The sequence below is a fragment of the Mycteria americana genome, chromosome 6 (genome assembly GCF_035582795.1).
Source record: "Mycteria americana isolate JAX WOST 10 ecotype Jacksonville Zoo and Gardens chromosome 6, USCA_MyAme_1.0, whole genome shotgun sequence".
Taxonomy (NCBI): domain Eukaryota; kingdom Metazoa; phylum Chordata; class Aves; order Ciconiiformes; family Ciconiidae; genus Mycteria; species Mycteria americana.
Genome location: NC_134370.1, coordinates 14,600,199 through 14,612,639, shown reverse-complemented (window position 1 = coordinate 14,612,639; position 12,441 = coordinate 14,600,199). Strand labels below are relative to the sequence as shown.

At 38.6% G+C, this 12,441-nt stretch overlaps 1 protein-coding gene across 3 annotated transcripts in view; it reads right to left on the bottom strand.

The window, feature by feature from the left end:
* STN1 (STN1 subunit of CST complex) overlaps positions 1 to 12,441 on the bottom strand; it is a 48,451-nt gene that overhangs the window by 23,204 nt on the left and 12,806 nt on the right. For 2 of the 3 annotated variants that reach the window (XM_075504610.1, XM_075504611.1), the window contains 2 exons: positions 6,954 to 7,093; positions 2,183 to 2,278 (listed from right to left, as the gene is read on the bottom strand). In XM_075504610.1, coding sequence (XP_075360725.1) covers positions 2,183 to 2,278; positions 6,954 to 7,086 — 229 coding nt within the window. In that variant the 5' untranslated portion in view covers positions 7,087 to 7,093. The remainder of the gene's footprint in view (positions 1 to 2,182; positions 2,279 to 6,953; positions 7,094 to 12,441) is intronic. The other variant, XM_075504612.1, reaches the window with a different exon arrangement.

The window sequence follows — 12,441 nt, the reverse complement described above, 5'->3', positions numbered from 1 at the left end:
GAGCTTGTTCAAAGCTACACTTTAATTAGATATCATTCTCCTAATTGATCATAATACTAGCAATAAATAATCAAATCAAAATGTCAAAATCAGGTTTTACACAGCATGTAATTTTTTTTTTTAAAGCCAGGAAAGAGTCAGTTCACTCTCTTTTACAGTTACTATTTTGTCACGAGTTCTAGCTATATGGGTTTCAGCACACAGAGGACCTAAGATTCTCTTAAAATGAGTGGTGTGTATTCTGAAGTAGACAGATAGGAAATGAGGGGGGGAGATAGTGGCAGTGACACAAAGACATTTCAGTTCTCTATCAGAGAAAAAGTACAAAGGGGGAATTTCTTTGTAAGTCACTTTTAAGCAGATGGAAAGTGAGCAAGTACTGAGCAGTGTGCGGCACTCCAACTGATGCAACGCCTGCTCTGTGACTCACCAATCAGAGTCTGTTGAACTGAGAAATGCAAGAAGTTACAAGCAGGAAACTGTCTAAGACGTTACAATTTTACGCTGGTGGAGTCAGCCTGCCTGAAAGGGAGGGCAGACTGGGGAGGGGCACCCTGGCAGGTAGCCTGAAAGCTCAAACCAGGAACTGCTGGAACAAAGAGTGGAGTTGGATGTGAAAGGACAGCAGGAAACCAGGCTCACGGAGAGCTGTACTTAAAGGTCAGCTGATCTAACACCAAGGCCTTAATTCCACTACTCTGCAGTTTCTTTTTATTTCTATTCCTCCATTTTCTGCCCCAATCAAACATTTCCAACAAGCTTACATCCGAACTAATGCTGAGAGCAACGTGGGAAACCCTTGCCCACAGAATTGTTTTTGCCTTGGTAGTTTTGATTGTGTCTTCCTCTGTTCTCATGAAGTGATAACTGCATTTGCATACTAGTGCAATAAAAGAATAACAGCTGACATTCAGTTTATGTTTCAACACTTCATTACATCATCCATTACAACTCCGCCTCTTAATTTAGGTGCTTGTTTAGCCTGTGCTACTTCAAGTGCCAGAGAAACTTGTGCTTCAAAATATTTACTGTCAACTCATTATTTAGCATAATGGCAGGGTAATAACAAACATCCAGAAATTAGACTTAAAAAAAAAAATAAAAATCTAGAAAATATCCACTCTAAGAAACTTCCAGGGACATTTCTATAGAGTACAGAGTCAACTCGAAGGAGCCGCATCCAGTGCGGGGTATGCTATACGTGCTAGCAGTTAATGCTACTCTGCAGCAGTATGATGCAACTGCAGGTGTTGTGGAAGCTGGGACCTGATTAAGTTTTCAACTGTATCTTCACAATACTCCTGTGAGTCAGGGAATTGCTGCTAACTCAATTTTATAGGTGAGGGAATCGGGTAAGAAGAGGCGCTCCATGCCTTACCTCCATCATGTGGAAACTCATGGCAGAGGAAGACACTGGACTTGAGTCCTTCAAGTGCTTCAATAAGATCTATGCATTTGGCTCCCCCTTCCTACTGTGAGATGACCTCCCCCACCTTTTGAAACTTGCCACATCATCACTACTCCACTCTGCTTTTCCTCCAGATGAAAAAGACAGCTGAACAAAATGACAATCAGATGTTTCCATGTTAATAAAATAGTCTGAATATTGGGAAAAGCAATAGGGAGGAGACAAGTCCCAGCTGGTGTTGGCAAGGACTGGTACTATGATGCTTGAGTTAGATTTGCTAAGACTCTTATGCATCTAAATATAAACAAGCTCCTGACTGCTATTAAAAGCTGGCTCTAAGATACGACAAAACATACAAAAAGTCAGAAGGGATTTCTAAGGTTCAAAAAAGGAAGAAGTGACTTCCCATTTGCAGGCACTGTTAAATCCGTTTATATCTGAACAAAGGAACTGCATATATATAAATATATACATATATATGAGAGGAAGATGGTAGAGTCCAGTGGCAAAGCAATAACCAAAATTAAGATTTGCTAGATGACCCCAAATTAATCACTTAATCCGTTTTAACTATTTGTTTCTCTACTTTCGAAGTGGAGATAAACAGTAGCTTCCCTAAATTTAAGTAATCTCAGCTGCAGATATACATTATATTAGGATAAGAGCACAGTTGTTTCAAGAACAGACAATGATCAAATAAGGCAACCTTTAAGTTCTAACGGTAACTAAGATTAGAAGGCTGATAAGTACAAGAAAGAAAGAAACTTTTCTTACCTCCATAATTATAAAAGGCATCTCGCTCTTTCATTTGAACCACTATCCCGACAACATCCACCTGTCTTACTGGATGTCCATTATAAAAGAATATACCTAAACACAGAACATTCTTGATAAGTGTAACTATTTCTTTCCACATCCTACCCTACATAGTCACATTTGTCAGTAAAAAACATACTTTATTACATATTTAATATATCTTAACTTATACAGTGCCTAGTCATGTGAAAAAAACCTGGATCAGTGAGGACAAGGAACACTAGAAGAAAGAAGTATCAGCTCTACTTAGGATACCAGAAGTTGGAACTTTAATAACCTCTTGTTTTCTTTCACATTTGGATATGAAAAACAGTTTGTTTGCTGCACACATTAGGGTTTTTTAGTTGTTTTTTGTTTTGTTGTTTCGTTTTGGGTTCGTTTTGGGTTGGGTTTTTTTGTTTGTTTGGGGGTTTTAGTTTGTGTGGTTTTTTGTTGTTTTTTGTTTCTGTTTTTTTTTTTTTTTTTTTTTTTTACATCTTCATCAGGCTTCAGAATAAATAACAGAACACAATGGAAGCTTCTCACAATGCAGCTGTTCCTGATTAAGGCAGAGCCTCCAAAAGGAAAACTAACATAATTCTGTCTTTCATTTCTAAAAGAACAGGAGCCATGGGGGGTGGGGGGAGAGAAACAAGCCTCTTAGATTGTGGAGTACACTATACAGTCATTGTGGATGGTATCCTGAACTTCAGTTTCTGAAATAACACTTTCTAAAATCATCCCTTCAAAGCTATTTTTGTGCATCTATAAAGATGACTTGAATCAGAATAACATGTAAAAACATGTCCAGGAAACAGTGAGGAAACAGAACCCAGTGGACTTTGACAGCACTGAGGTTGCCACATGCTGTAATCCCTTTCAAGAAAGTGACAAGTGTTGTTAACAAACACAGATGTAAACATTATACACTGAAGTTTCACAGTCCACTAGCAGGAGGATAATAGGGCAATAAGCTCCAGATATATCCTGGGCTGGCTAATTTTCAGTCAGTGTGTTTTGTTCAGTTTTTGAATACTGCTGCTTTACTGAAATATGCCATCTGGGATGTTCAATAACTGTCCTCTGAAAACTAGATAACTCAAGGGACTCAGAAGGGAACATTTGGCTCCATACACAGTAGCAAGTCTTATTCTTACAAAGGAAAAGAGAAACACTGCAGCAAGGCAGTCAGAAAAATGTTCTGTAGAAAAAAAAGAAAAATCAAACCCAAAATCTAAAGATAACTTGTCCTACATAGCTGGCAGCCTTAAATGAGCCTGGAATTAACTTTCTTCACGTAAGACAGACAAAAAACCCAAAGTTTGAGAAGAAATCACAGGTGATCAGCCAAGCAGCTCATAAACAGAAGTTTTGCTCATAAAAATCCACTGCAATGTTTTGAGGATGCATCTATCGCTGTCATCTGAGAGCTGGCTATACTAATCATGCAGTCACTGGTCAGGTCTGGCATAGAGAATGTTTAGCAGGTCTGTCCACTTTTCTCTCATGCCATTTACCAGGACACCAATAAACACTGCTATAGAAACCCTCAATGGAGATGCTCCCAGTGTATATAATTATTCACTAAACCTTACAAAACCTCTATAAAAGAAGGTCTGGGTCAGTTTCAGGGTAAGTCTGTGGAGCAGAGACTCCAAGCTCTTGAATCTGCAAACAAGCAACATATTATTATGTTCATTTCCCAGTTAGTAAGCCGAGTTTTGGCAAATTGCAGAGACCAGATAAAACTGGTTCTCTCCATCCCCATAAACTCACATAGAACTCCACCCTTACTCTGAGAAACTACCTGAATTCATTTGAAAGACGAAGCTATATTTACACTATTAAGTTGTTGAACTTGACGACTTCAAGGTGTAAATTGTTTCTCCTGCCAGCTTATTTGTTCAAATTATGTTCATATTGGTAGCAATAAGAATATACTAAACATTTGAAGCTATGTGCAAGCACATTCAGTCAAGCTCCTAGTAACCCAGTAAATAACACATACATTAATATGCTGCTACCACAACAGGAAGTCACAGCAGCGATATAGGGGGGTATAGATACAGAGATCTCTAGGGCAAGTTCTGGTCATGTCTCTACCAGCATTATTGAGCACTGAGCTGTTTGCCATGGCTTTAACTATTATTACGTCCTTTTATGCTATTTATTTGTAGCTTCCCTCACTTGTTGATAAGCTGTCAATGCAGTGGTGCATAACAACTCTGAGAAAAGCTCATATCCATGATGTGATTATGTGTTACAACCGAGTTTGACACCCACTCTCATTTCAAGGCCTCTAAGACAACACAATTGCTGTTTTTATCCTGGACGTTTCCAGCCTTCTTGTCACCATTTATAGCAGGAGAGTAATTGGCCAGGTTTACTGATTTCCTCTGTGTTGTTTTAAGGGATTAGTCATTGTGGCATCAAATCCTAATGCTTAAAAATGGAAAGAAAAAACTTATTAGGTCATTCAGTCCATTTCCTCAGGGCCAATGCAAGACCATTCCGTACAGTAAATTCCTGGCAATCTGTACAGTCAGGATATAAACAATCCCAGTGAAGGGCATCCCACCTTTTTCCTGGGAAGGCTGCTCCACAGTTTAGCAGATGTCATTCTAAGGATGTTTTTCCTGACATTCAGTCTGTGTTTCTTTCCATCCCTCCTAGTTACAACTCCTTGTTTTGCAGTCATTCATTCTTAATTGCCATTACTTAATGACTGATTTATAGCCAATCATATACTTAGCTTCAGCTGGTCTTTAACAAACCCATTAAAGGCAGGAAACATTGACAGCAAACACCTACCTTCTTCCTTCCCCCAAAGATATCTTTTTAGTGTTTCTGTTGTGCTATCATTTGTTGCCAATATATAAGATACATTGAAAGATGTCTGGTTTAGTATATACACAGCTCCAGGAGAATGAACAAAATTCAGAATGAAATGTCATAGAACAAACATTTTCTTTAAAGTTTGGTTTAGAAAATGATAAAGGATTGTAAGCAAGATTAGTTGTGCAAAACATCAGATGCACAGGAAGTGGAGAAAGCTCGCATGCACCAATTTTAAAGGCTGATATCTTGACATGACAGATACCACTTCCTTTGGATCATCTTAGGAAAAAAGTAATAACAAAACTGAAAGAGTTCCTGAAGCAGAAGACAACTCACTTAAGTAAAAGAACAGGAAGGGAAGTGAGAAGGGAAATTAGGTAATTGGGGGGGGGGGGGGGGGGGGGGAGAAAAGGATTGTACTTTCTAGGACTGTTCCTGCTCTTGTGAAACGTTTGTTGATGTTTATAAGTTTAATTCTTCTGAGTATATTTTTGTGTGTGTATGTACTAATGTTCAAGTCCAAACTACAATCCTATTCTGCTGACATTTAATTGGTTTGTATTTTGTTTGAAAACAATTAAAATGTCTCTAATTGAAGCAGGAACAGTTTTTACCAGATGCATTTGCTACACCGGTACTACTATAAGACTGCACACTTTAAAAAGGCCTCCAAGTACTACTCACTCTAGTACAAACATCAACAACATCAACAACAGACTGTAGCCTAATTCTTGCAATTTAAGAACAGATTTAAGACAGAAGTCTCCCATCATGTTAAATAACAAAGAGTTATATATACTGAGCTTTGCAGTTTGTGAAGTCCCTACGTACATAAAAATGGTTGCAAGAAGAGCAAAAACACCACCAGTCCTTCATTTCTGTAAGAATAGCACTGCTGTTATCCTTGCTGTTAAAGAAAAATAAATAATAAGAAAACCTACAAGGCAGAGCATATTCAAAAAGCCACAGAGATGTACCTTGTCTCTGTGGAGAACAAAGAAAAAACCAAACAAAACACCAAAACCAAACAAAAAACCCCACGTTCTGCTTAGGGTTTACTGCTTTTCCTCATTAATTCTAAGTAGCTTGGGTTCCTCCCTGGTAATCTTGTACCTTGTCAAGCTTCAATTTGGAGTAAGGAACCCTTCTACAGCAGAAAACATACTGTAGTCTATTTAAAGTCTTCGTAGTGAAAACAGAAATTCAAGGTCAAACACATGTTGCTTTAGACAATGTACACATGTGGGTGATATTGGCTGAAGACCAGCAGGAAACAGACCGCAAAGCATACAATTTCCAACAATGGTTAGGAAATAAAAGGTGTAGTATAAGATTCAGCACAGATGCCAGAATTTACAATAAGGTTGTTCAAATGTATGAAGAATGCCATATATCTATCATATCTAGAAATTAAGCAGAGAAAACCTCAAAACCTGTATCTGTTTTATAATATATTAATATCCAGAGGAAAAAGCAAAACACATACACCCAGCAATGTCATCAACTGTCAAAATTTTGCAAGAGGCAGAAAATCCTTCTCAAATGTTGTAGAGACAGTGGAAAGATGTAACACACATGGCCAGAAAGGACCAGCATTTTTAGAATTCACTTTATCACAATATAACAAGCACTACCACACAGAGGAAACACAACATTACGTTAATGTAAAAGAGGTTCTGTATCTATATATATGAGAGGAAAAGACATTAGAACGAATGCATTTTATTTTTCACATATATCTCACAACCTGTTGTTCTTAGAACTGTTAAAGATGCTAATGACACTTAGCTTAGGGGCACGCAAAATTACTTTATTGGTGTTCGTGAAGCATTCTGCAATCCCCGGATAAAAAGCACAACATTAATCAATTATAATTCTGTGTGCATCATAATCGGCACATGTAAGTACATACCTGGCACTTGTTTAGATTCTCTCATTTCTTTTATATCTTTAATATAGAGTCTTGCAAATGCAGAAAATACAGGATCCATCCCCCAATGCAGAGAAGGCATCTCTTCTTCATACTTTTTGCACTCAGGCTGCATTCAAAACCTGTGAACACAGAACAACTCATAATTATTTTCTACACAGGTAAAGCACTGTTCACTTACGTTCCAACTGAATGAAAAAACACCTTGTGATTTTGCACACAATAACACAGCAGAGCTGATGAAGAGACACAGGAACTTATCTAATACAATGTTACCTTTGTGTCACCACATGAAATATTCAAAATATCAATACTGATGATTTACACGAAGTACTGAGACTCCGCAGCAACAGCATTTTGCCCAGCTCCTTCAAATGAAATAGACTTTCAGGGATTTCTCCTCTATGGACCCATAAATGGAGAACCAAATACACACTTCTTTAAAAGAGCAGGACTGTGGGATACTAATTGGTTACTTTCTGTACACATGATTATTTTTCCACCCCTATCATTTTCTTTCCCTTCCCTAAGATATTCTCCTCATTGTTAATCCTGTGCTTTATTGTGGTGGTGGGGGGCAGGCTTATTTCATATAAAACAAAAGCAACTAGCCCTTCTCTATTTTGGGCATACAGTCTCCAATAACTTTGTAATTGTTACTTTCCCCTTTTACCTCTTCAGATTTCCCTGTTTAGTGCCTGCTATCTTCTGCCATTACCAGAGCCAATTCTCTGCTTATCACAGAGTTGACATCAAAAACAAAACAAAAAAACAACCAAACAAACAAACAAAAAACCCAAAACACCACACCCCACCAAACAAAAGCCCCACCAAACAGCACTCAATTCAGAAAGGATCCTTGAAGAGATCTGGAAGCTGAATATACTTTTTATTAGCTTCTCCTGTATGGATAGCTAAATTGTTCCCATAAAGCTTTCCAGGTCACCCTCGAATGGGTGTCATCCACTTAGAGCTGTAGGGCAAAGGTGGTAAGTGGATTGATTTTGAATAGTGCGTCACAGGGATGAGATTTGGCAGTTACAGCCTCCTGAGAGGGAGCAGCTCCCTGCTACAGGTTGCCAGCAATCTCTGTAGTCTGCAGGAGACACTTCTAGCTACTAATGTAGAGGCAACATGCCATGAATATCATGATAGCATCTTGCTTCCTTGAGAAACAACAGAGCTTGGATTCTGTATGATTTCCGTTTTCAGACTTAAACTTTAATTTGGGGCAGAAAAACAGAGTGTAGCACAACATGCTAGAGCGTTGCTGACATCTACTCTACACTGTGAAAAGAACTGCAGATGACAATTATATTAATTTCCAAATTCTTGTTTATTTTTTAACAACAACAAAAGGTTAGTGATACTTTGACCTTCCTTAGACTGGTCATTTGTTTTGCAAGATGTTGAAAGTATTTGATTTAGTCAGTTCCACCAGTCACTTCACCTTCAAGTAACAAACTAAACAGTTTTGTTTACACCTGGATTTATGTCCCTCTCCCCACCACAGGAAGCTTTTCCCAACCTATTCGTTTTGCACATGCAATGTCTACTCAAACGCTTCTCACCATCCTTTTCTCACTGAAGCCTCCAAGAAGCACACTTTTTCTGCTGCTGAATTGCAGACACTGCTCAGTAGAAATTTATAAGCTAAAGCTGTTAACTGTATGAACTTAATAATGCAAAGCTGCTATTCCTCCATATGGCAGTTCTCTGGTTGCTTGCTATAGTCTATGTCAAATTTAGACCATAAACTTTCCCAAGCAAACACATGGTTTGAACCTGTATTTTACTTAGCATGCTCATTTTCATAACAAAATTAGTCTTCCCCATCCCTCTCTTTTTGCTTGCAGTCTCTAGTACAAAGTTGCCTGCATTGTCCCTATGCTACTGTGCTTTTTATAGCTTCTATAAAAAAGGGAAAAAAAAGAAAAAAGAAAAAAATAAATTTAGGCCAACAAAAGTCATGGTGAGTGAGAAAAGTTCACACATCAATTGATAAACATACACACTGTAGTCAATCAAGGTTAACATGTAATGAGTTGGAATAAAGAGAAGCACTACTGGTCAGTGTCATCCTGTCTCCCACCTGCAAACAGGAACTTTTAAGGTACAACTTTGTCCTTAATGGTGCTACAGTCCCCCAACTATTGACTTTTAGTGGCACTTCTCCCCTGACAAGAAACATGGATACAATCACAGTGGTGTTCTCTAAGATCATCTTTTATACAAAGTAATATTCCTTTCTGCACCATGCCCCCCAACTTACTCTGCATGATTACAAAGTCCGTCATAGCTCAGCACCCATTTTTTCTCCTAGACAGATGGCAGACTGAGCTAACAAGCCAAAAAGAGAGAATTGGGTAACAAGCCTGTCTAACTTTTTGTATTTTGCATGAACAGCCATTCATTGGAGTAAAATGCAGAAGTCACCCCTGCATGTGTGTACATCTGAGGGGAAATCAATGAAGCAGCACCACTCCAGATTAAAAATATCTGCATTTTGGTATTTCAGTAAACAGTTGTCAAGTCTGAAATGCCCAAATGTTAACAGATCACTAGCCAGAAGTCCAAACAACACTTCTAGCTTTAATGAGGCATCTCCCCAAATCTTTTACTCCTTCCCTGTCCTGAAGGAAGAAGGATTTCTGCAGCAAAAGCTCTTTCTCTATCTCAGAAACTACTGGGAGTTAAATCTCAAATTCTGGAGCTTCCTTCTAGCTCCCAGGCCTTGTAACAGCTCTTCACTGGAGAAATTTACACTCATCACATCTATATCTTCATGTACAGAACCACTCTGCTTGGTTCAAGTCTGCTACAGACACACTAAGTTTAATCTTACAGATCTGGCAAAGATTCCTTGAGAAAAAGTAAATTACACCCCCAGCACTATGAAGGCATTGCAAGATTTCTTGAAGTCCACAGGCCAAATCTGCTGAAGTCATGAGTTACAGACACTCCATCCACACCAGTCTGGGACAGTGAAACCATACTCCAGCCACTCACTCTCAGCAATGTCTGACAGGCACATGAAGCGCATTCTGCAGGGCAATCTCCCCTTGCCTCTTCATGGTCCCAACAGCCCTCCTAGCACCTGCCACCACCCAAAACCAAGCCCATTTCCTTCCTTCCCTCCCAAGTGGCCACTTGGTAGCTATATTTGAACAGTGACCTATTTAAAGCCAAAAGCTTGTGGCCTGCTGGGAGGAAAAGATATTTACTGCCTCCTGTACTGCTTGCCTCTACACATGCCTATTACAAGTCCATTCTTCTCGTGGTGTTAATAGCACTTGCCTTTTTGCTCCCATAGCAAAGGAAGATGTTAAGTCAGAGGAGCAACCCTTTCCAAAGTATCCATTTTTCAGTTAGTTTCCAAGCTTGTTTCAGGCAGATTGACAGCATTAGAAAACATCATTCTTACAAGGCAGATAAAATCCAATCAATTTCTCATTTGCTGTATAACAGTATCTTCCCATAACTTTTTCTTAAGTTGGGACAGGAAGCCTCTCTATGCCAGGCAGAATATCCCAGGGGTTAATTAATTAGTGAGTCATCCTGGCAAAAGTGGAACTTTCCATTATGCTGGAAGTGTTTTCAGCTCCTAACTGGTACCATTGGTGATATGCTATCAGCAAGGAAGATAACAGCTACCCTGTGCAATGAAGATCCAAGGGGCAAATAGCAGGCATTATGGAGATGCACAGCATTATAATCAACGAGAACACAGATAACTAACAATAGACAATTATGAACAGATACTATATGTACAAATGTTTAAGGATTAAACTGGCTTTTGCTGAAAGACGGTGATAAGGCTTAGCGATACAAACAATACAGAGTCCTAGCAAGAGGTCATCCCTTTCTGCATTTTGTTTTAAATGCAGTGTAATGAATTTACAGTTGCTGTAGTGCAAGAATTCAATCCTGCTACAGGAGAAAAGAGGCAAGAGAAGCATCTGGTCCACAAGTTTATTACATATAAGATATATGTATTCTATATTTACCTCTCTATAAAATAACTCCAAAGAAAGGCTATAAAGGCATAATCAAAAACAAAAATAGAATTATGTTCTGCTATTTGGACCACTTCTTGGGAAAACAATTCTGTTTCAAAGGCAAAAATCTAAAGTTTACACAGTAGTGATCTAAATACAAATAAACAAAAGCCTCAATTTGAGGTTAGTGTCTAGAATAATCTATTAAAATAAGGCTGTCACCTACTGCTATCAATGTTAGTTTTCCTGACTGTAGTGAGAATTAAACCAAGTTCATAATGCTCAGAGTTATCTTGCAAGCTCAGTGAGGTATTATCCTAAAAGTGAAAGAAGGGAAACCAAGGAAAATTGGCAGCCTTCCCAACAACACCACCACCCAAAACCAAGCCCACTTTCTTTCTTCCCTCCCAAGCAGCCTACCTAGTAGCCTTGTTAGAATAGCTCCCCATTTAACATCCGAGTGATTTGTTCAACACAATCAGCCCTGGCCAATGAATTTCTTGGCTCCTATTCCTGTGTTCACCTGTACCTTTTTCAAAAATGGTAAATGATCAAGAATTGGTCTTCTTCCAATCCCAGTGAAATGGAAACCCCAAAGAAAAGTATCTGGTTTAAAGTTTCTTGTCTTTTCTCCAGATGTGATTAACAACCAAAGCTCTCAGAGAAAACTGCCTTCATTTGAGATGAATTGTTTGGAGACGTAGAAAAGGTATCTTGCCAGCAGTTGTCTGCAACTACTCTGCAACTGCAGGCAGACCGCTGCAAAGATTCTTTCTCAAGTTAGCTGCAAATCAGAAGCAGAGAATATTTAGCCACCAATACAGGCAGCTTAAACATCCTACCAGGCATTCACTCTTCTCCAAAGACGGCCACTACTATACTAGCACTGGTGATTTACAGACAAAGCAGCTCCTGAGCTGTTAAGAGTTGCCAACCCAGTACATTAAAATAACTTAAAGTCACCATTGGTTTACTGGAATAAATCAGGCTACAAACTGTGGCTGTTAAAGAATTGCTTCATGGGTAAGCTATCCCTGCCCCAGAGAAAGCAACTTGTAGAAGGAGGAGCAGAGTTAACAGCTGGGTTTTGTAACAACCTCTATCATCTGAATTGAACTCGTCTGTGTTTGAGTCAACAACCTACATGACAAATGAGTATTATTCAATTTTTCATAATCAGCAGAGGCAAGTCCAGAATGATACAGTTAAAAACACCGCATTTCAAGAAATGTTTTTAATTACCCAAGGCCACATACAACATTTTAAATTAAAACCAAACCAACTCAATATCTTATTATACAGGTAGATCTTAGTGAGCTGGAAAGTAAAGCCTTTGGTTGTAGATAACATGGAGTAAAGATTCTAAAAATGAAACTCACCCATAGACTTTTTAAAAATATATAATTAAAAGAAAGTTTTCAACACCAGTAGCAAGACAAAAACTATCACCAAGACCAAAATACATCATTGAA